At 46.6% G+C, this 26,564-nt stretch overlaps 1 protein-coding gene across 2 annotated transcripts; it reads right to left on the bottom strand.

Annotated features, from left to right (window-relative positions):
- Positions 1–1,677: 1,677 nt before the first annotated feature.
- Positions 1,678–20,873, bottom strand: LOC129834837 (E3 ubiquitin-protein ligase arih1). Of its 2 annotated transcripts, none has more exons than XM_055900151.1 (14): positions 20,400–20,873; positions 19,313–19,380; positions 18,770–18,914; positions 17,035–17,127; positions 16,674–16,729; positions 16,042–16,108; positions 15,785–15,891; positions 15,467–15,509; positions 14,344–14,415; positions 13,890–14,020; positions 13,207–13,270; positions 6,101–6,361; positions 4,679–4,791; positions 1,678–4,127 (listed from the first exon to the last, which is right to left on the bottom strand). In XM_055900151.1, the coding sequence occupies exons 1-14, from the start codon at positions 20,673–20,675 to the stop codon at positions 4,043–4,045; spliced, it is 1,581 nt and encodes a 526-aa protein (XP_055756126.1). In that variant the 5' UTR covers positions 20,676–20,873; the 3' UTR covers positions 1,678–4,042. The 2 variants fall into 2 exon arrangements, with proteins under 2 accessions (XP_055756126.1, XP_055756127.1); XM_055900152.1 differs by having other exon boundaries at positions 13,213–13,270.
- Between the last annotated feature and the right edge of the window lie 5,691 nt (positions 20,874–26,564).

Genomic DNA, 26,564 nt, shown 5'->3' with positions numbered 1-26,564 from the left:
CACTAAACTATTAAGTTTGACCTACTTGTGATGCTGTAGGTCTATGGGTCTATGTACGGTGCATTCGGAAAGTATTCAGACCGTTCGACTTTTTCCACATTTATAGCCTTATTCTGAGTTTTTTTTGTCATTTTTATCCAATCTACACACAATACCATCACAATACCCCAAAATGATAAAGCAAAATCAGGTTTTATAAATTTGCTAATTTATTACAAATAAAAAACATACCTTAAATTTACATAAGTATTGAGACCATTTGCTATAAAACTCTTCAATTGAGCTCAGGTGCATCCTGTTTCAATTGATCAACCTTGAGATGTTTTTACAACTTGGAGGCCACCTGTGATAAATTCAATTGATTGGACATGATTTGGAAAGGTACACACCTGTCTATAAAAGGTCCCACAGTTGACAGTGCATATCAGAGCAAAAACCAAGCCATGAGGTCGAAGGAATTGCCCGTAGAGCTCCGAGACAGGATTGTGTCGAGGCACAGATCTGGGGAAGGGTACCAGAAAAATGTCTGCAGTGCAGCATTGAATGGCCCTGAGCACACAGTGGCCTCCACCATTCTTAAATGGAAGAAGTTTAGGAAGAGTCTTGGTGGTTCCAGAGCTGAACAATCGGGGGAGAAGGGCCTTGGTCAGGGAGGTGACCAAGAACCCGATGGTTATTCTGACAGAGCTCCAGAGTTCCTCTGTGGAGATGGTAGAACCTTCCAGAAGGACAACCATCTCTGCAGCACGCCATCGAATCAGGCCTTTATGCTAGAGTGGCCAGACGGAAGCCAATCCTCAGTAAAAGACACATGATAGCCCGCTTGGAGTTTGCTAAAAGGCACCTAAAGACTCAGACCATGAGAAACAAGATTCTCTGGTCTGATGAAACCAAGATTGAACTCTGAATGCTAAGCATCATGTCTGGAGGAAACCTGGCACCATACCTACGATGAAGCATGGTGGTGGCAGCATCATGCTGCGGTGATGCTTTTCAGCAGCAGGGACTGGGAGACTAGTCAGGATCGACGGAAAGATGAACGGAGCAAAGTACAGAGAGATCCTTGATGAATACACTCAGGATCTCAGACTGGGATGAAGGTTCACCTTCCAACAGGACAACGACCCTAAGCACACAGCCAAGACAAAGCAGGAGTGGCTTTGGGACAAGTCTCGGAATGTCCTTGAGTGTCCCAGCCAGAGCCCAGACTTGAACATCTCTGGAGACCTGAAAATAGCTGTGCAGCGACGCTTCCCATCCAACCTGACAGAGCTTGAGAGGATCTGCAGAGAAGAATGGGAGACACTCTCCAAATACAGGTGTGTCCCAAGAAGACTCGAGGCTGTAATCGCTACTAAAGATGCTTCAACAAAGTACTGAGTAAAGGGTCTTAATACTTGTATTAAAAATGAAATATCACATTTATATATTTCTGAAAAGTTCTAAAAACCTGTTTTTGCTTTGTCATTGTGGGGTATTGTGTATAGATTGAGGGGAGAAAAACAATAATACATTTTATAAGGCTGTATTGTAACAAAATGTGGGAAAAGTCAAGGGGTTTGAATGCACTGTAATGTTTATGGGTCTATGACATTTGATGCAGGTTGAATGTGAACAGGAGCCAAGTGTTCAAGCGTTAATTATATTTTGTCTAAAGAAACAAATCGTATAACAAAATTCCTTTTGAATGACATTTATTTAAATAGGACATTTTGTTTGTAAGAATGGTTATAATACATGAAAGCAACTGTATCTGAACTTCCCATTTCACAGAAAGTATCAGAAACAAGAGATAAAAATAGTATTTTTCAGATGATTCACACTTTGGGTGAAGAGAAATCTTTGTTTCCGTCTTGTCAGCCACATCGATGCCAGACTCTTGTCTTTATCGAGGGCTACAGTGCATCGAGAAATGTATTCCAACAAACACTGACTGAGGACAGCACTGTGACTAGTCCTGCCACTTCCCTGGGCTAGGGGTTGGTCTTGTTTTGGACCTCGTAAGCTCGTATAAAACTGGAAAGTGTTATGAAGGTAAATGGCATCATGTTGGTACAACTCAGACTGCGTTCCAAATGACAACCTATGCCCTATAGCGCGCTACTCCCCATTGGTCTGTGGTCAAAAGTAGTGCACTATATAGGGAATAGGGTGTCATTTCCGACTAGCAAACAGTGTAAACGCCACTCTCATAGTCTAGCCTAGATGCCAAAGCTTTACAACAACAGACATCTCAAAACATCAGCGCTTCTTTATGCTCAGTCCTTATATATATATTTTTTTAAATGCAGCTGTCGGACAAGACTCGTTCCTTAAAGCCCACGAAGCAGTTTGTATAGCTCAACTGGATGGTGCTGTTGAAAGCAATACTCCTTTACAGAACACAGATTAAAAAAAAAAAAAAAAAAAAAGGGGGGGGGTATGGGGTACGTCTTGTCAGCCAGGTCTGTCAGTTTCTACTTCTTTAGGGGCCTAGGACTAGGTCATGTTGACTGACTCAAGTTTAAAAACAGCACTTTCAGGGAATTACATACCGCCTCCCAGGTTGCCCTACCGCCTCCCAGGTTGCCCTACCGCCTCCCAGGTTGCCCTACCGCCTCCCAGGTTGCCCTACCGCCTCCCAGGTTGCCCTACCGCCTCCCAGGTTGCCCTACCGCCTCCCAGGTTGCCCTACCGCCTCCCAGGTGACCAAGGTGCATACAAAAAAAACATGAGGAAAAGCTCAAGTCTGAAAAAAGAAATACATTTGTTTATTTTTATTTTTTTTATGAGTGAATGTCACTCAATTTGGCTCTCATGAAACAGTTGGTAGTGTGTTATCTGTAAATTACAACTTCTAAGGAGAAACAGGAGGAGGGGTGGTGATGGAAGAACAAAAACACGAGGGAGAGGGAATGAAGGGGGTTAGAACAAACAGGACATGACCTTCATCTCAAACGGCACTCCATTCCTTATATAATGCATTACTTTTGACCAGGGCCCATAGTGCACTATATAGGGAGCCACTTAGGACACAGCGGAGTCCTTTCCAAGTCATTCTCTATTAATTTCTCAAAAACCCCCTCAGGTACAATTAGTTGATAACCTCTGAAGGTTACAAGGTCAATTCCAACTATGAATAAATCAATGTATTACCTGAACTACAGTCTGGCTTGCTGTTAATTAAAATATGTTTTGTTCTTTAGTCTCATTCTCTCACCTAATGCTGTCTTTTAGGTGGATTGTTTTGTCAGAATTGCTTTTAAAAAGCTACTACCACCCTGTCAAGAGTTTTATCGCTCGTTCAAACGGTTTCTTTCCTTGTTCTCCTGGGTGAAGCTACACAGCTTCCAAACCCTCACAAAGAAGACGTTTTCTTTTAAAGCAGGAGGGAACTCATCTTCCACACAGCAACTATATTGAATATTTTAAAAAAAAAAAAAGAATAAATATTTTTCAAAAACACAACAAAAAGAGAAATAAAATAAAACGTCCACACTTGCTGTTCCATGCATATGCGTTATTTACAAAATGAAAAACATGTTTCCTTTTTCTGCACTCCCGATGGTTTTTCCTGCCAACCCACATGGTTAAGCACCTTACAATCAGCAAATCAACATTCAAAAACCCTACATGTGATCTAACCACATTTAAAGAACATGGCTTGAACAGTTGGACTGTGTTGAACACAAACCCATGTCCCACACAAGGGTACTTAAAAATTAAACATAAAATACATCTCACTGGAAAACTGAACAGAGTGGGGGGGGGGGGGGGGGGGGGTGATGTTACAATAGTGACCAATTGAGAAGCAGGGGGTTCTTTTTTGTCCTCACAATCCAATCTGCTACAAACAATACTGTTGTACGATTAATGTTTGAAATATTCTACCATTTTATTTTTTTGTTGATATAATTTAAACTTTTCCATTAAACAAAACCCAAGAGAAAAAGATACGCAATATTGGGAAGATCAGCAACAATAGGTGAAAACCAGTGCTGCCCCGTGGCATTGCATCAGCGCTCTAGTCTGTCGAGGTTTTTTATTAGTAAAGAGTCTATCCTTAATCTTCTATGTATTCCCAGAGGTCCTTCTCATAGCCCTCATGCACATGCTGCAGCAGCACCCGCCGCCGACTCTCACAGTATCTGGAGGACAGGAAACAGGAAACAGTGAGGAGGACAGGAAGGCTCATTTCAAAATCAGTCTGGTCTCATTCTGACATAATGCTGTAGCGTAGCCAACTAATCCATATTCGGCTTGACAACAGAGACAAATAGAATGGAACAAGAGAACATTTCTGATTAAATTAAATCGCTGATCAATGACAGCCTCATAGTAGGCATAGTTGCCATTCAAATGTCATAGTACAAAAAGACAAATCTGGTATAATTTCATAGATACATTGATCCATTAAATCATCTATCCTGTTGCAGACTAACCTATACTTCCTGTCATAATGTATTGAACTCACCTATACTTCCTGTCATAATAAAGACATCTATATTATGTACTGAACTCACCTGTACTTCCTGTCATAATAAAGACATCTATATTATGTATTGAACTCACCTGTACTTCCTGTCATAATGTATTGAACTCACCTGTACTTCCTGTCATAATAAAGACATCTATATCATGTATTGAACTCACCTGTACTTCCTGTCATAAAGACATCTATATTATGTATTGAACTCACCTGTACTTGTCCTGTACTTTCTGTTTGATGTCCTGCAGAGAGTCCTGGGAGATGTCCCGCTCCAGATATCCAGACAGAACCTCCGTGGCGTTCTCCAAGTCAGCCTGATTGTTCTAAAAGAGGACCGCTTGGGTTCAGTCACAGCATATAAAACTGAATGTACAAAACATTAAGAACACCTGCTCTTTCTACGACAGACTGACCAGGTGACAGATATGATCCCTTATTGATGTCACTTGTTAAATCCACTTCAAATCAGTAGATGAAGGAGGAGGAGACAGGTTAAAGAAGGATTTTTAAGACTTGAGACATGGATTGTGTGTGTCCAATTGAGTGTGAATGAGAAAGACTAAATATTTAAGTGCCTTTGAACAGTGTATGGTAGTAGGTGCCATGCGCACCGGTTTGAGTGCGTCAAGAACTGCAACGCTGCTGGGTTTCGTACACTCAGTGTATAGTATAGGGCCACTACTTGTTCTGATAGAACTACACAAACAGGAACTTCCCCTCATGACAACAACTGTGGAAATACAGGGTTCCTTTAGAGAGGAGACCTTGACTTGTAGGTGTAGAAATGCATCATGGCTTTACTGTATACAACTGTAACAACAGTTACTGGTGCAACTGAAACACTACAAGCTAAATAGAATACTCTCACTCTCTCCTTCTCTCTCTTTCCCCCTCCCTTCTCTGTTTGGGTTAGGACTATAGCTGTAAAGTTACCTCAAAGATGATGGACTGGTTGTTCTTCTTGAGGTAGAAGGGTTTGGGTTAGGACTATAGCTGTAAAGTTACCTCAAAGATGATGGACTGGTTGTTCTTCTTGAGGTAGAAGGGTTTGGGTTAGGACTATAGCTGTAAAGTTACCTCAAAGATGATGGACTGGTTGTTCTTCAGGTAGAAGGGTTTGGGTTAGGACTATAGCTGTAAAGTTACCTCAAAGATGATAGACTGGTTGTTCTTCAGGTAGAAGGGTTTGGGTTAGGACTATAGCTGTAAAGTTACCTCAAAGATGATAGACTGGTTGTTCTTCAGGTAGAAGGGTTTGGGTTAGGACTATAGCTGTAAAGTTACCTCAAAGATGATGGACTGGTTGTTCTTCAGGTAGAAGGGTTTGGGTTAGGACTATAGCTGTAAAGTTACCTCAAAGATGATAGACTGGTTGTTCTTCAGGTAGAAGGGTTTGGGTTAGGACTATAGCTGTAAAGTTACCTCAAAGATGATGGACTGGTTGTTCTTCTTGAGGTAGAAGGGTTTGGGTTAGGACTATAGCTGTAAAGTTACCTCAAAGATGATAGACTGGTTGTTCTTCAGGTAGAAGGGTTTGGGTTAGGACTATAGCTGTAAAGTTACCTCAAAGATGATGGACTGGTTGTTCTTCAGGTAGAAGGGTTTGGGTTAGGACTATAGCTGTAAAGTTACCTCAAAGATGATGGACTGGTTGTTCTTCTTGAGGTAGAAGGCGAAGACGTAGGTGAACATGAGTGTGGAGCGACACTGACACAGCACGTCCACGGCCTTCTTCAGGAACTGCACCTCGATCCAGGACATGTTGTGATGCTGCATCTCCTCCATCTTGGCCTTGACCCCGGCGTACAGCTTGTGCTCGAAGCGCAGCGACTGCATGTGGTTCATGTAACGGTTGCAGTAGAACAGGTACCTCTGCAGGGCTGCCCTGGACCGCTGGAGGAGGAGGAGGAGGAGGAGGAGGAGGGAGAACGCCTGGCTCTTAAAATCAGAACAACAATCAAGCCTGGGAGAATATGTTTACCTTTATACATGCTCATCATCACTAGTATAACCACCACTAGCATGACAACAACCACCACCATTACGAGCATAACAACCGTCGCCACCACTACGAGCATAACAACCGCCACCACCATTACGAGCATAACAACCGTCGCCACCACTACGAGCATAACAACCGCCACCACCATTACGAGCATAACAACCGTCGCCACCACTACGAGCATAACAACCACCGCCACCATTACGAGCATAACAACCGTCGCCACCACTACGAGCATAACAACCGCCGCCACCATTACGAGCATAACAACCGCCGCCACCACCACGAGCATAACAACCGCCGCCACGAGCATAACAACCGCCGCCACTAGCATAACAACCGCCGCCACTAGCATAACAACCGCCGCCACTAGCATAACAACCGCCGCCACCACCACGAGCATAACAACCGCCGCCACCACCACGAGCATAACAACCGCCGCCACGAGCATAACAACCGCCGCCAGTAGCATAACAACCGCCGCCACTAGCATAACAACCGCCGCCACTAGCATAACAACCGCCGCCACCACCACTAGCATAACAACCGCCGCCACTAGCATAACAACCGCCGCCACCACCACGAGCATAACAACCGCTGCCACGAGCATAACAACCGCCGCCACTAGCATAACAACCGCCGCCACTAGCATAACAACCGCCACCGCCACTAGCATAACAACCGCCACCGCCACTACGAGCATAACAACCGCCGCCGCCACTAGCATAACAACCGCCGCCGCCACTAGCATAACAACCGCCGCCACTAGCATAACAACCGCCGCCACTAGCATAACAACCGCCGCCACTAGCATAACAACCGCCACCACCACTACTAGCATAACAACCGCCACCACCACTACTAGCATAACAACCGCCACCACCACTACTAGCATAACAACCGCCACCACCACTACTAGCATAACAACCGCCACCACTAGCATAACAACCGCCACCACTAGCATAACAACCGCCACCACCACTACTAGCATAACCGCCAACACCACTACTAGCGTAACAACCACTACCACCAGTAGCGTAACAACCACCACCACCACTAGCATAACCGCCACCACTACTACTAGCATAACCGCCACCACCACTACTAGCATAACCGCCAACACCACTACTAGCGTAACAACCACTACCACCAGTAGCGTAACAACCACCACCACTACTAGCATAACCGCCACCGCTAATACACAATAACTAGCACAACCACCGCTAATACACAATAACTAGCACACCCACCGCTAATACACAATAACTAGCACACCCACCGCTAATACACAATAACTAGTACACCCACCGCTAATACACAATAACTAGTACACCCACCGCTAATACACAATAACTAGTACACCCACCGCTAATACACAATAACTAGTAAACAATAACTAGTACACCCACCGCTAATACACAATAACTAGTACAACCACCGCTAATACACAATAACTAGTACACAATAACTAGTATACCCACCGCTAATACACAATAACTAGTACACAATAACTAGTACAACCACCGCTAATACACAATAACTAGTACAACCACCGCTAATACACAATAACTAGTACACCCACCGCTAATACACAATAACTAGTATACCCACCGCTAGTACACAATAACTAGTACACCCACCGCTAATACACAATAACTAGTACAACCACCGCTAATATACAATAACTAGCACAACCACCGCTAATACACAATAACTAGTACAACCACCGCTAATATACAATAACTAGTAAACAATAACTAGTACACCCACCGCTAATACACAATAACTAATACACAATAACTAGTACACAATAACTAGTACACCCACCGCGAATACACAATAACTAGTACACCCACCGCTAATACACAATCACTAATACTCAATAACTAGTACACAATAACTAGTACACCCACCGCGAATACACAATAACTAGTACACCCACCGCTAATACACAATCACTAATACTCAATAACTAGTACACCCACCGCGAATACACAATAACTAATACTCAATAACTAGTACAACCACCGCGAATACACAATAACTAGCACACCCACCGCTAATACACAATAACTAGCACACAATAACTAGCACAACCACCGCTAATACACAATAACTAGTACACCCACCGCTAATACACAATAACTAGTACACAATAACTAGTACAACCACCGCTAATACACAATAACTAGCACACCCACCGCTAATACACAATAACTAGTACACCCACCGCTACTACACAATAACTAGTACACCCACCGCTAATACACAATAACTAGTACACAATAACTAGTACACCCACCGCTAATACACAATAACTAGTACACAATAACTAGTACACCCACCGCTAATACACAATAACTAGTACACAATAACTAGCACACCCATCGCTAATACACAATCACTAATACTCAATAACTAGTACACCCACCGCTAATACACAATAACTAGTACACCCACCGCTAATACACAATCACTAATACTCAATAACTAGTACACCCACCGCGAATACACAATAACTAATACTCAATAACTAGTACAACCACCGCGAATACACAATAACTAGCACACCCACCGCTAATACACAATAACTAGCACACAATAACTAGCACAACCACCGCTAATACACAATAACTAGTACACCCACCGCTAATACACAATAACTAGTACACAATAACTAGTACAACCACCGCTAATACACAATAACTAGCACACCCACCGCTAATACACAATAACTAGTACACAATAACTAATACACCCACCGCTAATACACAATAACTAGTACAACCCACCGCTAATACACAATAACTAGTACACCCACCGCTAATACACAATAACTAGTACAACCACCGCTAATACACAATAACTAGTACACAATAACTAGTACAACCACCGCTAATACACAATAACTAGCACACCCACCGCTAATACACAATAACTAGTACACAATAACTAATACACCCACCGCTAATACACAATAACTAGTACACCCACCGCTAATACACAATAACTAATACACCCACCGCTAATACACAATAACTAGTATACCCACCGCTAATACACAATAACTAGTACACCCACCGCTAATACACAATAACTAGTATACCCACCGCTAATACACAATAACTAGTACACCCACCGCTAATACACAATCACTAATACAACCACCGCTAATACACAATAACTAGTACACCCACCGCTAATACACAATAACTAGTACACCCACCGCTACTACACAATAACTAGTATACCCACCGCTAATACACAATAACTAGTACACCCACCGCTAATACACAATAACTAGTACAACCACCGCTAATACACAATAACTAGTACAACCACCGCTAATATACAATAACTAGTACACAATAACTAGTACAACCACCGCTAATACACAATAACTAATACACAATAACTAGTACAACCACCGCTAATACACAATAACTAGTACACAATAACTAGTACACCCACCGCTAATACACAATAACTAGTACAACCACCGCTAATACACAATAACTAGTATACCCACCGCTAATACACAATAACTAGTACACCCACCGCTAATACACAATAACTAGTAAACAATAACTAGTACACCCACCGCTAATACACAATAACTAGTACACAATAACTAGTACACCCACCGCTAATACACAATAACTAGTACAACCACCGCTAATACACAATAACTAGTACACCCACCGCTAATACACAATAACTAATACAACCACCGCTAATACACAATAACTAGTACACCCACCGCTAATACACAATAACTAATACACAATAACTAGTACAACCACCGCTAATACACAATAACTAGTACACCCACCGCTAATACACAATAACTAGTACAACCACCGCTAATACACAATAACTAGTACACAATAACTAGTACAACCACCGCTAATACACAATAACTAGTACACAATAACTAGTATACCCACCGCTAATACACAATAACTAGTACACCCACCGCTAATACACAATAACTAGTACAACCACCGCTAATACACAATAACTAGTACACAATAACTAGTACACCCACCGCTAATACACAATAACTAATACACAATAACTAGTATACCCACCGCGAATACACAATAACTAGTACACCCACCGCTAATACACAATAACTAGTACACCCACCGCTAATACACAATAACTAGCACACCCACCGCTAATACACAATAACTAGCACACCCACCGCTAATACACAATAACTAGTACACCCACCGCGAATACACAATAACTAGTACACCCACCGCTAATACACAATAACTAATACACAATAACTAGTATACCCACCGCGAATACACAATAACTAGTACACAATAACTAGTATACCCACCGCGAATACACAATAACTAGCACACCCACCGCTAATACACAACTAGTACAACCACTTCTAATATACAATAACCACCCACCACTAGCAGCACACCCACCCACCAGTAGCAGCACACCCACCCACCACTAGCAGCACACCCACCCACCACTAGCAGCACACCCACCCACCACTAGTACACCCACCACTAGCAGCACACCCACCCACCACTAGTACACCCACCACTAGCAGCACACCCACCCACCCAGCGCAGCACGCCCACCCACCCACCCAGCGCAGCACGCCCACCCACCCACCACTAGCAGCACGCCCACCCACCCAGCGCAGCACGCCCACCCACCACTAGCATAGCCCCCGCCGCACCGTCACCAGCATAGCCCCCGCCGCACCGTCACCAGCATAGCCCCCGCCGCACCGTCACCAGCATAGCCCCCGCCGCACCGTCACCAGCATAGCCCCCGCCGCACCGTCACCAGCATAGCCCCCGCCGCACCGTCACCAGCATAGCCCCCGCCGCACCGTCACCAGCATAGCCCCCGCCGCACCGTCACCAGCATAGCCCCCGCCGCACCGTCACCAGCATAGCCCCCGCCGCACCGTCACCAGCATAGCCCCCGCCGCACCGTCACCAGCATAGCCCCCGCCGCACCGTCACCAGCATAGCCCCCGCCGCACCGTCACCAGCATAGCCCCCGCCGCACCGTCACCAGCATAGCCCCCGCCGCACCGTCACCAGCATAGCCCCCGCCGCACCGTCACCAGCATAGCCCCCGCCGCACCGTCACCAGCATAGCCCCCGCCGCACCGTCACCAGCATAGCCCCCGCCGCACCGTCACCAGCATAGCCCCCGCCGCACCGTCACCAGCATAGCCCCCGCCGCACCGTCACCAGCATAGCCCCCGCCGCACCGTCACCAGCATAGCCCCCGCCGCACCGTCACCAGCATAGCCCCCGCCGCACCGTCACCAGCATAGCCCCCGCCGCACCGTCACCAGCATAGCCCCCGCCGCACCGTCACCAGCATAGCCCCCGCCGCACCGTCACCAGCATAGCCCCCGCCGCACCGTCACCAGCATAGCCCCCGCCGCACCGTCACCAGCATAGCCCCCGCCGCACCGTCACCAGCATAGCCCCCGCCGCACCGTCACCAGCATAGCCCCCGCCGCACCGTCACCAGCATAGCCCCCGCCGCACCGTCACCAGCATAGCCCCCGCCGCACCGTCACCAGCATAGCCCCCGCCGCACCGTCACCAGCATAGCCCCCGCCGCACCGTCACCAGCATAGCCCCCGCCGCACCGTCACCAGCATAGCCCCCGCCGCACCGTCACCAGCATAGCCCCCGCCGCACCGTCACCAGCATAGCCCCCGCCGCACCGTCACCAGCATAGCCCCCGCCGCACCGTCACCAGCATAGCCCCCGCCGCACCGTCACCAGCATAGCCCCCGCCGCACCGTCACCAGCATAGCCCCCGCCGCACCGTCACTAGCATAGCCCCCACCGCACCGTCACCAGCATAGCCCCCACCGCACCGCCACTAGCATAGCCCCCACCGCACCGTCACTAGCATAGCCACCACCGCACCGCCACTAGCATAGCCACCACCGCACCGCCACTAGCATAGCCACCACCACACCGCCACTAGCATAGCCACCAGTACACCGTCACTAGCATAGCCACCAGTACACCGTCACTAGCATAGCCACCAGTACACCGTCACTAGCATAGCCACCACTACACCGCCACTAGCATAGCCACCAGTACACCGCCACTAGCATAGCCACCAGTACACCGTCACTAGCATAGCCACCAGTACACCGCCACTAGCATAGCCACCAGTACACCGTCACTAGCATAGCCACCAGTACACCGTCACTAGCATAGCCACCAGTACACCGCCACTAGCATAGCCCCCACTACACCGCCACTAGCATAGCCACCAGTACACCGTCACTAGCATAGCCACCAGTACACCGTCACTAGCATAGCCACCAGTACACCGCCACTAGCATAGCCACCAGTACACCGTCACTAGCATAGCCACCAGTACACCGCCACTAGCATAGCCACCAGTACACCGTCACTAGCATAGCCACCAGTACACCGTCACTAGCATAGCCACCACTACACCGCCACTAGCATAGCCACCACTACACCGTCACTAGCATAGCCACCACTACACCGCCACTTGCATAGCCACCACTACACCGCCACTTGCATAGCCACCACTACACCGTCACTAGCATAGCCACCACTAGCATAGCCATCACGTAACTGTTGTGGGAATGAGGAAATATGTCTATCATTATACATGATGGTCAACAAAGACCAGGACTGTGTTGTGATTCTAGTCTACAGTGAGGAACACTAAAGACACCATGACTCACTGTTACCTCTTGGGCGTCCCTCGCTGCCTTGGCATCATCCTCATTGTAGCGATTGCAGTTGTACCTACAATGAAACACAGAGCTAGTAATTAGTGAGAGGAGAAAAAAAAAATCTAAAAACATTTTAGTCCAATATGGTTGTAGCTTCCTTCCTTATTACAGCAACAACAAAGACCGACAGCAACCGGAGGGATGCCAGTTCAAATCCCGGGTCTGACAGAAAATCTGTCCGGAAGTGAGCTATTAACAGGAGAGTTGCTAGCAACAAATCCTAGACGCCTTCACCTGCCGTTGAGGCCTTGACCTAACCGCCCCCCCCCCCTCAACAACTGCTCCACGGGCGCCCAAGTAAGGCAGCCCCCCCCCCCCCCCCCCCCCCACTCCAACCTGTATGTGTCTTTCGGAGGTGTTGGGATAAAGCGGAAGGACAATAAAGGAATCTAAAAAGGGATACTTGTGAATGTTGGCAGTGAGGTCATTTATCAACTTCCCCAGAGTCAGATGAACTCGCCGATACCACGTCTATGTTTCCGTGGCCAGTATGAAGGAAGTTAAAGGTACTTTTCACGAGCCAATGCTAACTAGCATTAGCACAACGACTGCAAGTCTATGGGTATCTACTAGCATGCTAGTAGATACTTCCAGTAAAATAGTACTAGTCAGTAGGTGGTAGATCCACCCACCAGGCAGAGCCGTGTGGTTCCCAGGGCCCCAGGCAGACCCAGCAGAACTCTGCCTTGCAGCTCTGGTTCCGACACACCATGTGGTTGCAGCCGCCGTCCTTCTCGATGGTCACGTGACATTTGGGGCACTCCTGAGGGATAGATGGCCAAGCAGAGAGGGGCTCAGTAACAGCCCATCATTCACAGCAGCAGCAGCAGCACTATAGAGCAACATATAAGAGCCAGTTTTCCCCTGACACAGATTAAGTTTAGAATATCCACTGAGAATTATTTTTAGTCCAGGAATAGGGCTGTAATCTGTGTCTGGGGAAACCAGTCCTAAAATACTGAAAGAGATACTCAAAACACAAAATGTACCTGGTTTCGTGGAGGGACTAGCAAGTGATATCGCTAGTTTCTGGACCTCCATAAAAACAGACCGTGATTGTGTTTAGAGGTAAGCCTGTTTAAATACCCTTGTATTGGCTGCGATCCAGTTGGACGTCTCGCTGTCATCGTCACACTTCTTGATCCATTTCCTCAACCACTGAAAGGTTCAACACGGGAAAAAGATATTCAATACAACAAGTTCAAAGTCAACAATCTTTGTTTGATAAATTAACTATATTACAGGAAGTATAACTATGTTAATCTCAGGGAACCTCTGTCCCCAAGTACACTTTACCATTAACCATAAATGTGTAGACTAGGGCCCAGTCTAGAACCAACCCATTGTCACTAGTGGAGATCTGAAAGGATAAGCAATATGGTGACAATTCTACCTATCCCGCCAGGGGACAAGGTGAAGCAGCCACCACCTATCCCGCCAGGGGACAAGGTGAAGCAGCCACCACCTATCCCGCCAGGGGACAAGGTGAAGCAGCCACCACCTATCCCGCCAGGGGACATGGTGAAGCAGCCACCACCTATCCCGTCAGGGGACATGGTGAAGCAGCCACCACCTATCCCGTCAGGGGACAAGGTGAAGCAGCCACCACCTATCTTGTCAGGGGACAAGGTGAAGCAGCCACCACCTATCCCGTCAGGGGACAAGGTGAAGCAGCCACCACCTATCCCGTCAGGGGACATGGTGAAGCAGCCACCACCACCACCTATCCCGTCAGGGGACAAGGTGAAGTAGCCACCACCACCACCTATCCCGTCAGGGGACAAGGTGAAGCAGCCACCACCTATCCAGTCAGGGGACAAGGTGAAGCTACCACCACCACCACCTATCCCGTCCAGGGACAAGGTGAAGCTACCACCACCTATCCCGTCAGGGGACAAGGTGAAGCTGCCACCACCACCACCTATCCCGTCAGGGGACAAGGTGAAGCTGCCACCACCACCACCTATCCCGTCAGGGGACAAGGTGAAGCTGCCACCACCACCACCTATCCCGTCAGGGGACAAGGTGAAGCTGCCACCACCACCACCTATCACGTCAGGGGACAAGGTGAAGCAGCCACCACCTATCCTGTCAGATCTACAGTACATGAAATGTATATGGGGTTAGAGTTGTTTTTGTGGACTGGGTCTGACCACTATTACATTACCACTGACAGGGAGGGTTGAATTTAGACTCAGTTGTGACATACCTTACACTTGACGGGATCATGCCAGTTCTCACCACAATTGAAGCTGCAATGATTGGATAGAAATAAAGATCCACATGTAACCAAAATAAAAAGCAATGCTTTTTCTAAGGATTCCATTTGTGTGACAACTGCAAGAGGTATCACCATGCGTTTTGAGAAATGTTGGTTACAATCCTTTTACCGTGTGTTAATAAATCAAGACTTCTCTGTGTGAGTATTAGTGGTAGATGGTCCTTTTTACATGCCAGAGAACGTGTATGATGTACAAAACAAAACCAATAAGCAGGGAATGTAAGTCCTAGTATGGCTGTCTCTTACCAGAACTGCCGGCCACATGTGCATCTCACAGGCTTAGCATCTGGGTACTGGACTTTGACTACGTGATGGCAGTCTGGCGCCGGGCACCATTTTAACAGTCGATTGCACTGAGGACGAGAGGACAGGAGCATAAGAAGAGGGGATACAAGCAGATCCTCTTCTTCCAAACAAGCAAGATTATCTAACATCTGAAGAACAGATTAAATATTCTCACAATGGGGCTTTCATGGATAATTACAGAACATTACACATCTTACCTCTACAAAACTATTGGTAATCAAGTGTTGGTACTTCAACTTCACCTTGGACTCTGTGATCAGTCTCCTACAGGAAAATCATTTGGTTTTATTGAAATGCTAATTAAATGTAGTGGATTTGAACAAATACAAAAAAAAAAGTGATTTATAAACTCATCTGCTACTCTACATCTCCAACTCTCACAGAGCAAGAAGCGTGTAGAGCAAGCAGCGTGTAGAGCAAGCAGCGTGTAGAGCAAGCAGCGTGTAGAGCAAGCAGCGTGTAGAGCAAGCAGCGTGTAGAGCAAGCAGCGTGTAGAGCAAGCAGCGTGTAGAGCAAGCAGCGTGTAGAGCAAGCAGCGTGTAGAGCAAGCAGCGTGTATGTAATGCTGAAACGTAATAATAATAAATTAAAGGCTTTACTGTCACAGAGCAGATAGATGCAGTGAAATGTGTTATTTTACAGGGGCAGACATAGTAGTAAGGAGCCCCTGGAGCAAATCAGGGTTACGTGTCTTGCTCAAGGGCACAGACAGATTGTTCATCTTGACGGCGCGGGTATTCGAACCAGCAACCTTTCAGTTACTGTCCTAATGCGCTAACCGCTAGTCTACCTGCTGTGGAATGTAAAGCGACAGTAACGTAACACTTACATGACTGTGTTGTCGTCCACCAATATATCACAGCTGTGAGCAGGGCAGGAAATTGTCTTTTTTTTTTTTTTAAAGAAAGAGAAAGGAAACATGGTGAGATTTTTCACATCTCAACAAAAGCCCAATGAGTCAGAATAAGAGTTTACAGTCCATGGTAACGATACATACCTGCTGTGTGTATGAATGTATGTATGAATAAGCCAAAGGTCAAAGGTCATTATTTTAACGTTTTGTCTGTGCTATTGCATTGCTTTCTTCTTGACTACTTCCTGCTGACCTCTTGCCAGGCCCCGCCCACCAAGTGTTTCTTACCGTAAGGGTCTTTTCCATGTTTAAACAAAAAGGTGTTTGTGATGCTTACCTGTCCCATCCCCTCCTCGATGATTTTGGTAGTCAAGTAGTCCCCCCAACACTGCATGCAGAACTTGTGTCCACACTCCAGGCCAGTGAAGTACTGTTGGAGAGGAAGATGAAGATTCAGTCGAAGAGGCTAGGGGGTAAGAGGCTAGGGGGTATGGTTTAGAGGCTAGGAGGTATGGTTTAGAGGCTAGGAGGTATGGTTTAGAGGCTAGGAGGTATGGTTTAGAGGCTAGGGGGTATGTGTTAGAGGGTAAGAGGCTAGGGGGTAAGAGGCTAGGGGGTAAGAGGCTAGGGGGTAAGAGGCTAGGGGGTAAGAGGCTAGGGGGTAAGAGGCTAGGGGGTAAGAGGCTAGGGGGTAAGAGGCTAGGGGGTAAGAGACTAGGGGGTAAGAGACTAGGGGGTAAGAGACTAGGGGGTAAGAGGCTAGGGGGTAAGAGGCTAGGGGGTAAGAGGCTAGGGGGTAAGAGGCTAGGGGGTAAGAGGCTAGGGGGTAAGAGGCTAGGGGTAAGAGGGTTATTGGCTAGGAGGTATGGGTTAGGGGCTAGGAGGTATGGGTTAGTGGGTAAGAGGGTTAGAGGCTATAGGGTAAGAGGCTAGGGGGTATGGGTTAGAGGGTAAGAGGCTAGGGGGTAAGAGTTAGTGGGTAAGAGGCTAGGGGGTTAGGGTTAGTGGGTAAGAGGGTTAGAGGCTAGGAGGTATGGGTAAGAGGCTAGGGGGTTAGGGTTAGTGGGTAAGAGGGTTAGAGGCTAGGGGGTAAGAGGCTAGGGGGTTAGAGGCTAGGGGGTAAGAGGCTAGGGGGTAAGAGGCTAGGGGGTAAGAGGCTAGGGGGTAAGAGGCTAGGGGGTAAGAGGCTAGGGGGTAAGAGGCTAGGGGGTAAGAGGCTAGGGGGTATGGGTTAGTGGCTAAGGGTTAGAGGGTAGGAAATAGGGTTCAGGGTAGGGTACTGACCGAGTTTGGGTAGTTCAGAGCTACACTACCAGAGTCTGAGGGTAGAAGATAGGGTTAGAGGGTAGGAAATAGGGTTCGGGTTCAGGGACAGGGTTCAGGGTAAGGGACGGGGTTCAGGGTAAGGGACGGGGTTCAGGGTAAGGGACGGGGTTCAGGGTAAGGGACGGGGTTCAGGGTAAGGGACGGGGTTCAGGGTAAGGGACAGGGTTCAGGGTAAGGGACAGGGTTCAGGGTAAGGGACAGGGTTCAGGGTAAGGGACAGGGTTCGGGACAGGGTTCAGGGTAAGGGACAGGGTTCGGGACAGGGTTCAGGGTAAGGGACAGGGTTCGGGACAGGGTTCAGGGTAAGGGACAGGGTTCAGGGTAAGGGACAGGGTTCAGGGTAAGGGACAGGGTTCAGGGTAAGGGTTCAGGGTAAGGGACAGGGTTCAGGGTAAGGGACAGGGTTCAGGGTAAGGGACAGGGTTCAGGGTAAGGGACAGGGTTCAGGGTAAGGGACAGGGTTCAGGGTAAGGGACAGGGTTCAGGGTAAGGGACAGGGTTCAGGGTAAGGGACAGGATTCAGGGTAAGGGACAGGATTCAGGGTAAGGGACAGGGTTCAGGGTAAGGGACAGGGTTCAGGGTAAGGGACAGGGTTCAGGGTAAGGGGCAGGGTTCAGGGTAAGGGGCAGGGTTCAGGGTAAGGGACAGGGTTCAGGGTAAGGGACAGGGTTCAGGGTAAGGGACAGGGTTCAGGGTAAGGGACAGGGTTCAGGGTAAGGGACAGGGTTCAGGGTAAGGTACTGACCGTGTTTGGGTAGTTCAGGTAGCAGATCTGACAGGGAAGATCCTGAGCAGAGGACCTCGTGTTCATCAGCCGTGTCCTCGACTTCTTACTGGGGTTGATGACATGGCATTCCGAGAACAATTTGTCAAGGTTCCCATCAAAATATCTAGTGAGAGAAGACACGTCATCAGTGTATTATTCACTAGAATAGGGTCTTCGGGTCATGCTATAACAAATGGTTACATAGAAAGGCAATAAGTCATAGCCAAACTAGAGCACCAAGACAAAGGCGAAACCTGTGCCCAGATCCCGGGACTTTTAACTATTGGACATAGCGCAAATTGAGCATTAAAAAGGGTCTGCAGTGAAATTGGTAAACAGAAAATTGATTTGATCAATTCAATTTCCTTGTGTAATGCTGTCTATCAATATTTAATACCAGACCATGGACATTCAACAGACCACCTAACTAACACAATGATGGCACTAATAGAGCCAAGAAGATGACACTGTTTTACAATGAGTTTTACAACAAATCATACAAGAGCCAATGTCACGACTAACCTTTCCATCAGTTTCTCTTTGTCCCAATTGAAGTGACTAAGAAGTATTCTTGTTATCGTTGCAGGGTTCTAGAGAAGAGTAGCAAAAATTAGGAGGCAAAATACACATTTATAATTGCCTCCGGAAGCTTCATAGCTTTTAAAAGACAGCCACTTAACTAGCTAGCTATTTAGCATTGGATTAGAATACACTAAACGGTAACTAGCAGTACGGTCATGTCAGTTACACGACAAATACGTTCTAGGCTATTATTGTTCAAAATGTGTCTAATAATAGGATTCATAAAAATCTGCAATTCATTGCAGACAAACTCACTGACTGACAGAAGTGGGAATCAAGGTTCGGCCATGTTGTTTCAGGCGCACAGGCCTCAAAATCAGACACAGTGGAAAGTAAGATAGCTAGCTAGCTAGGTGGCTAACTATAATCCAGGTGAAACTATTGACATAGGGGGCTGATAGGATTTCACGCAAACTAGATAGCTCAGTAACGTTAGCTACTTCGCCATTTTGGTGCCATAAAAGAAGACAAATACGTTGATGACAGTGTTGTAATAGCTACGTTGTAGCTAACAGGGGAATGACAAAGATGACTAGCCAAACTAGCTAGGTTTTCTGGCTGGGTTTAACAGTTATTTTTACTAAATCTTACTGTAGCTAGTTGGGTCAGCATCTTGGCAGAACTGACAACTCACTTATCTCGCTGAGCCAGGCGCACTAGTCTTTCAAGAGACATAACGTTACGTTATTGGTTCGTTAGCTAACGTTAGTTGACTAAACTAAAGTTGGCAGCTTCCCTAGACAGATAACGTTAATTTAGCTAGCTGGTTAGCTACAGTAGTAGTTTGTTGAAATTTAAGTCTGAGTAACTTAGCTACAGTACCTAAACTAAGGTAACGTTACTAACGTTAGTTTGTAACTAGCTAGGTAACGTTAGCTAGCAAACAAGCTAACATGCGTTGAGGCTTACCGTTACCTACGATTGTTTGTTGTGGGCAGTAAACTAACTTAGTAACTAATTAGCTGTTTACGTTTTACAATTTGCGGCCTACCAAGACCCAACATCCTCGGCCTTTCCTTCACCTCACCTGGATGACATCATTGACCTCCCTGATACACTCGATCATATGCTGAAGGATCTGTTCAGCAGTCAGAACCTCGAACCGATAGTCCTCCTCGTCTTGACCGGGCCCTAGGCCACTGCCCCCGGTCTCCCCACATTCATCTCGCTCTCCACCGGCCACAACAGGATCATCCAACTCCACTTCCAGGGTGTCGTCTTCGGGATCCTCCTCAGCGCTGTCTTCGCTGCATTCCTCTTCCTCCTCGTCGAATTCATAATTGTACCCTTCGTCTGAGTCCATTACTCGGTTAACTTGATATTGTGACAAGGTATGACACCAAACGCTAGAATCGAGGATGTGTACAGGCCGCAACGAAACAAGAGACGAAATATTTCGAAAGAGAAAAAAATATTTCCGGAGAGAGAGAGTAGCTAGCTACAACAACATGAGCGCAGCTGCCGCTGGACCAACAAAGAGATGCGGCGTCATACGGACCGACGCGTTACGTCACGTCAAATAAGGACGAGCAGGATATATGTACAAACACTTCAAGCTCATCAAGATCACTGTTGTTTATTTGTTGAAGACAGCATGGAATGTTTTAACAAATGATTATACTTTATCATAAAAATATAAGGCTGCCATTCACCGGTGTGTATTCCCCGTTGTGTTTTTCTCTTTCTGAATTTGACCTTCTTTAAATGAGCCTAATCCTTCATGATAAATAATTCAACAAACATTGTTTATTTATATTCCTGTGTAGGACATTGTGTACTATGGACACAAGAATCCTATGGCCACATTACGCCAAAAAAGACATTATTGGCATACCCCCATTACAACCAATGAATACATTGTCGTTTTAATACATTAATTTAGTTTTGTATCATAGTGTAATGCTATAGCCATTATATCATATGTAAGTATATGGGAAAACATTATATAGGGCCTGTTTATAATTACAACTGGTGAGTCTTGCAAACAGAGTGAGCGTGTATGTCGACACTTTACCACTAGATGGCAGCACAGAGTTAAATCTAAAACTTTTGACCTGCGTTGGATTGAGTTTAGTGTGAATGGCAGCAATCCGCCCCATAGCCTATGGCTGAGGGCGTAGTGTTGCGGTAATGTTATAGAACACAAGTAGGCTAATCTCATTTAGCAAGTATTCATTTTGCAAGTATATTGCAATAATCGTATATGTAGTCTTCAAATGATTTAAACTCCTTTACTGTTTAGCAAAATGTGGAATGACTAGGCATATTTAATTCAAATACATCACCTTTGAGTATATCTGTTTTCAAGAACTTTTACACATCCTCACAGGCCTCTGTGAATTGAGGCATATTGTGTGTTTCAGGTTTTGTGGTCACCGTTTTTTATGATTCTATCTTATTGAAAAGCCTACACATACCACAATAAAAGGACGAAATAATTACTAGACAGTCTTTGAGCCAACACATTATATGTTGAGGAATGCTAGTTGAAAGCAGAATGGAGTGGCCTGGGCCTCTTGTACTCCACATTTGTTTTCGGAGCCGTGTGACTGATAGCTGCTTGATTTCGTATTCCTTGTTTGTAGTATTATTTTCCCAATGCTGGTTGCAATCCCTCAACTACAATTGTAAACTGAATATTTCCACTGTACAAATCATCTGCTGTTACAAAAATAGCCTTTGCTGTGATGGCACAATATCTGGAGCAGGTGCTCTTTTGTTTGGTGCGAATACAGTTTGTTTTCATGCTGTCGAAAAAGAAAACTCAAAGCAATAATCATTGCATTATCTCCCATTGTAACAGTCAACAGTAGTTAACCCGAGGGTCTTAGAGATTTAGAGACTTTATGGAACAGATGGTGTGATCTTTATGGATAGTGCTGCTAAATATCTGTTGCAACCTGTTGAGGCAACCAAACAGAAGCGATTGCAACATTCTGATAGATTTTTTAACTAATTGGTCCTTTGACTAATCAGATTATTTATTTTGCCCATAATTGGGCAAAATATCAGAATTGGGCTGCCTGTGTAAACACAGCCCAAGTAGACAAATACTGTATTCTCTTATTAAAGAGAGTGGACATTTCTCTTACAATGCCCGCCAGCTGAGGAAAAAAATATGATATTTTGTCATTTTGCAGATTACAATAAAATCTAGTTTGGTAAAGCAACCCGATTGGGTAACAAAAAAATGGATAGCGAATGTGTATGTAGATTTCTAGTTGGGTGTAGGAGGATGAGCTCATAGCAATGGTACAGTACAGGGAAATACCTTTTACCTTGTCTCTGTGCTCTTGTGATTACATGAGACAGGAGCAGGTTTAATGTGATACACCTTTAATGTGCCTCACAGCAATCCCCTGATCTGAGCCAGACCAGACAGAGCCTGATCAGATCCTGTTAAAGCATGAACTGAACTTTCCTCCTAACACAACAACACATCACTAACAGCTCAGTCTCAGTCTCAACACAAGCACTTCATTCTTAAAAAAAAAAAAGAGATTGTAACAAAAATATTATACGGCTTTTTTTTGTGGGGGGGGGGGGGGGGGGGGGGGGGGGGGGGACAGTGTATCCCCTGCTAGGATGCCAGCCCCCCTAGGTGAACACATACAATCACACACATCCCTCTGTGCACCGGCAGAGATACTCTATCTGTGAGATCCAGGGGGGTGGCAGTGAGAGGGACATACAAGTGCCATGTTACACTGGTCCTTTGAGCCGGGAGGACTGGGGGACAATGGTGCTGTTAACACTGCTGACTGGGACCTTTAGGCCTTCTGAAACTTTAATGTGATTTGGTGAGCGACCTACCGCTCGCCGAGGTCAGAGATGAACCCGGGCCCCGGCAACATCCCGGGGTTGCCGTGTGTCGTTGCCGCTGTAACCAGACACCGGCCCGGCGATGGGGGCAGAGGGGGAATCGGGTGCCGGCTCGTCTTTGTCCCCTGTGGCATGGATAATGACCCGTCTGTCCTCACCGGGGGCATAGAGAGATGGGACTCAGTGTCTCAGGTAAAAAGAGCACAGGTTACCAATCTGATTTATACAAGGCAGGACAGTGACCTGATCTCAGGCAGAGGAGAGTGTTTTTGAATCATTTATACTCGGTGTTTTTCCTTCCTGTGGGTTTTGCCTCAGCTCGGCACCATACAGAACTCTAGCCTATTCCTATCTAGTACTAAGGAGAGTTGTTGCTCTCTGTCTGTATCTTATCAGGGGTACATGATGTAGATAGTGGGTTTCTGTGCTGATTTCCTTGTAATGAAGAATCTTTCGATCAATCGATTACATTTATTTCTAAATAAACTTAGCTCAAACCTGAAAGAGACACCTTTCGATGAGTGTGCCTTCCTTGATAATCTATGATCAATCACCTATAAAAACTCTTCCATTATGTTTTGGCCACCTTGACAAAAGAGTGTATTTAAGTTAAGTTCCAATCATAGCACTGTAGCAGGTGCCAGGGCCAACTAACTTCTTCTGCCTCTGGCAGAGGGGTTTGGTTGGTCCCCTGGCAGAGTGGATGAGAGCTGGAGGACTTAGTCCCCTGGCAGAGTGGATGAGAGCTGGAGGACTTGGTCCCCTGGCAGAGTGGATGAAGGCTCGAGGACTTGGTCCCCTGGCAGAGTGGATGAGGGCTCGAGGACTTGGTCCCCTGGCAGAGTGGATGAGGGCTGGTGGACTTGGTCCCCTGGCAGAGTGGATGAGAGCTGGAGGACTTGGTCCCCTGGCAGAGTGGATGAGAGCTGGAGGACTTGGTCCCCTGGCAGAGTGGATGAGAGCTGGTGGACTTGGTCCCCTGGCAGAGTGGATGAGAGCTGGTGGACTTGGTCCCCTGGCAGAGTGGATGAGAGCTGGTGGACTTGGTCCCCTGGCAGAGTGGATGAGGGCTGGAGGACTTGGTCCCCTGGTAGAGTGGATGAGGGCTGGTGGACTTGGTCCCCTGGCAGAGTGGATGAGAGCTGGAGGACTTGGTCCCCTGGCAGAGTGGATGAGAGCTGGAGGACTTGGTCCCCTGGCAGAGTAGATGAGAGCTGGAGGACTTGGTCCCCTGGCAGAGTGGATGAGAGCTAGAGGACTTGGTCCCCTGGCAGAGTGGATGAGGGCTGGTGGACTTGGTCCCCTGGCAGAGTGGATGAGAGCTGGAGGACTTGGTCCCCTGGCAGAGTGGATGAGAGCTGGAGGACTTGGTCCCCTGGCAGAGTGGATGAGGGCTGGAGGACTTGGTCCCCTGGCAGAGTGGATGAGAGCTGGAGGACTTGGCCTTTTGGCTATACAGTAGAAAGGTGATCTCTGGGTGTTTTGTCCCGCTGTAATCAAACAGGAACATCATCCATCATGAGAGAGAGGCTATAACAGCCAGGTTACAATGGGAGATAAGATAATGAGAGAGGTTATTACAGCCAGGTTACAATGGGAGATAAGATAAGGAGCATGGTTACAGGAGCCCGGCCCGGACGGCCTCGCAGGGAGAGGTATAGCTCAGGTGACAGCCCAGGTAGGTTCCTCATTACATAGCAAGGCCTGGCTGGCCCTGGCCTACATGGCTAACTCTCCGCTGGCCTGGGAATGCTAGAGTAAGCCAGGGCTGAAGTGTGAGGGCTCGATGCATGGTCACAAGCCACACTGCTATGGTGAATTGGTTTATGCTGAATTGGTTTTGTGGTGAATTGGTTGGACACGAATCGGCAGAGTCCTGGTTCGTAACCTGATAGAGTGGAACAATAACTGGAAAATTGACAAAACATTGTAAAACGTTATGTCCTATATACTTCTGTCAGTGATGTGATGGACATTACTCTTGCATTGAAATGACTTTATCAAGTTAGCATGAGTGTTAATCCTCTATTGTTTAATCTCTATTGCAATGTCGTCAATTACTTGACGAAAACATAAAATCAAGAGTTTATTAGTTATAACACGTCTCAATCTCAACGCTGTGTCTCGGACCAAACAAATATCAACATACGCAATGTACCAGAGTCTGCTTATCCCCTAAATCACTGACATGACCTGATCCTCATCTGAAGGCGATTAAAGTATAAGGCGTTGGTCTGGTAGAGTGTGTGTCTGCAGGTGCATGAGGTGTTTCACGTGTCACAGAGTTTTGGGATTGTGTGACCCGGCCAGAGGTCGACATCATGTCCCCGCAGGTGACAAAAAAAAATCTGTCCCGTTGTCTTATCATCCCCTGTAGAAGTGTGCCATGACCCGAGTGTGTGTGTGTGTGTGTGTGTCTGTGTGTGTGTGTGTGTGTGTGTGTGTGTGTGTGTGTGTGTGTGTGTGCGTGTGCGTGTGCGTGTGCGCGTGCGTGCGTGCGTGCGTGCGTGTGTGTGTTTGTCACCGATAAGACCCACAGCCATGTCTGTCTGTCCATCCAGCATGCTCGTAGCCTTTCACTCACTGACATGGAGCCGCTGGTCGCTAATCCTGGACTGACGCCTCTCTCTCTCTTCAGAGTCACAATAGGCATAGATCTGTTTTGAATATCTTGCCAACTCCTATGGTCATTGTCACATGTTGTGTACTAGAAAGCACAAACAGATCTGTGGCCAGGCCATAACTAACCACCACCTCGAGTCTGTGTGTCTGGGAGGGTCTGGGAGCATCAGTCAATCTGTTATGTCTAATGGATGCCAATATTGTTCTCCTCAAAACCGTTTACAGAGAAAAGGACAAGATCAGTGGGTGTAAGAGGGTTATTTTGACAGTTACACCACAAAGTATAGATGTTGTTTCACATTAAGCATATTTTTGAGGGGCAAAATTAATTAATTTGCCTTGGATTAAGGATTAACAGCTAAGAGGGTTTGAGAATTTAATATTATGAAGCTAATATTCACCCAAAAACCAGGATATTATTTGAATTATGCCTAGTCGGAATTACAATACGATAAATTAGTAAAAACAGACATTCTGTTCCAGAAAGACATCTGCTGTAAATTACTGATCTGTATTTTGGGCGGGATGATGTTAACTGGCTATAAGACACTGGTTTATCAGTCATATGGACACATTGGGTGGTCTGCCTTGTTACTGGTTTATAAGATACTGGTGTATCAGTCTTATAGACACATTGGGTCGGCTTCCTTGTTACTGGTTTATAAGATACGGGTGTATCAGTCTTATAGACACATTGGGTCGGCTGCCTTGTTACTGGTTTATAAGTTACTGGTGTATCAGTCTTATA

Source organism: Salvelinus fontinalis, chromosome 35 (assembly GCF_029448725.1).
Source record: "Salvelinus fontinalis isolate EN_2023a chromosome 35, ASM2944872v1, whole genome shotgun sequence".
In the NCBI taxonomy this organism is placed as follows: Eukaryota; Metazoa; Chordata; class Actinopteri; order Salmoniformes; family Salmonidae; genus Salvelinus; species Salvelinus fontinalis.
This window is presented reverse-complemented; position numbering and strand designations above follow the sequence as displayed.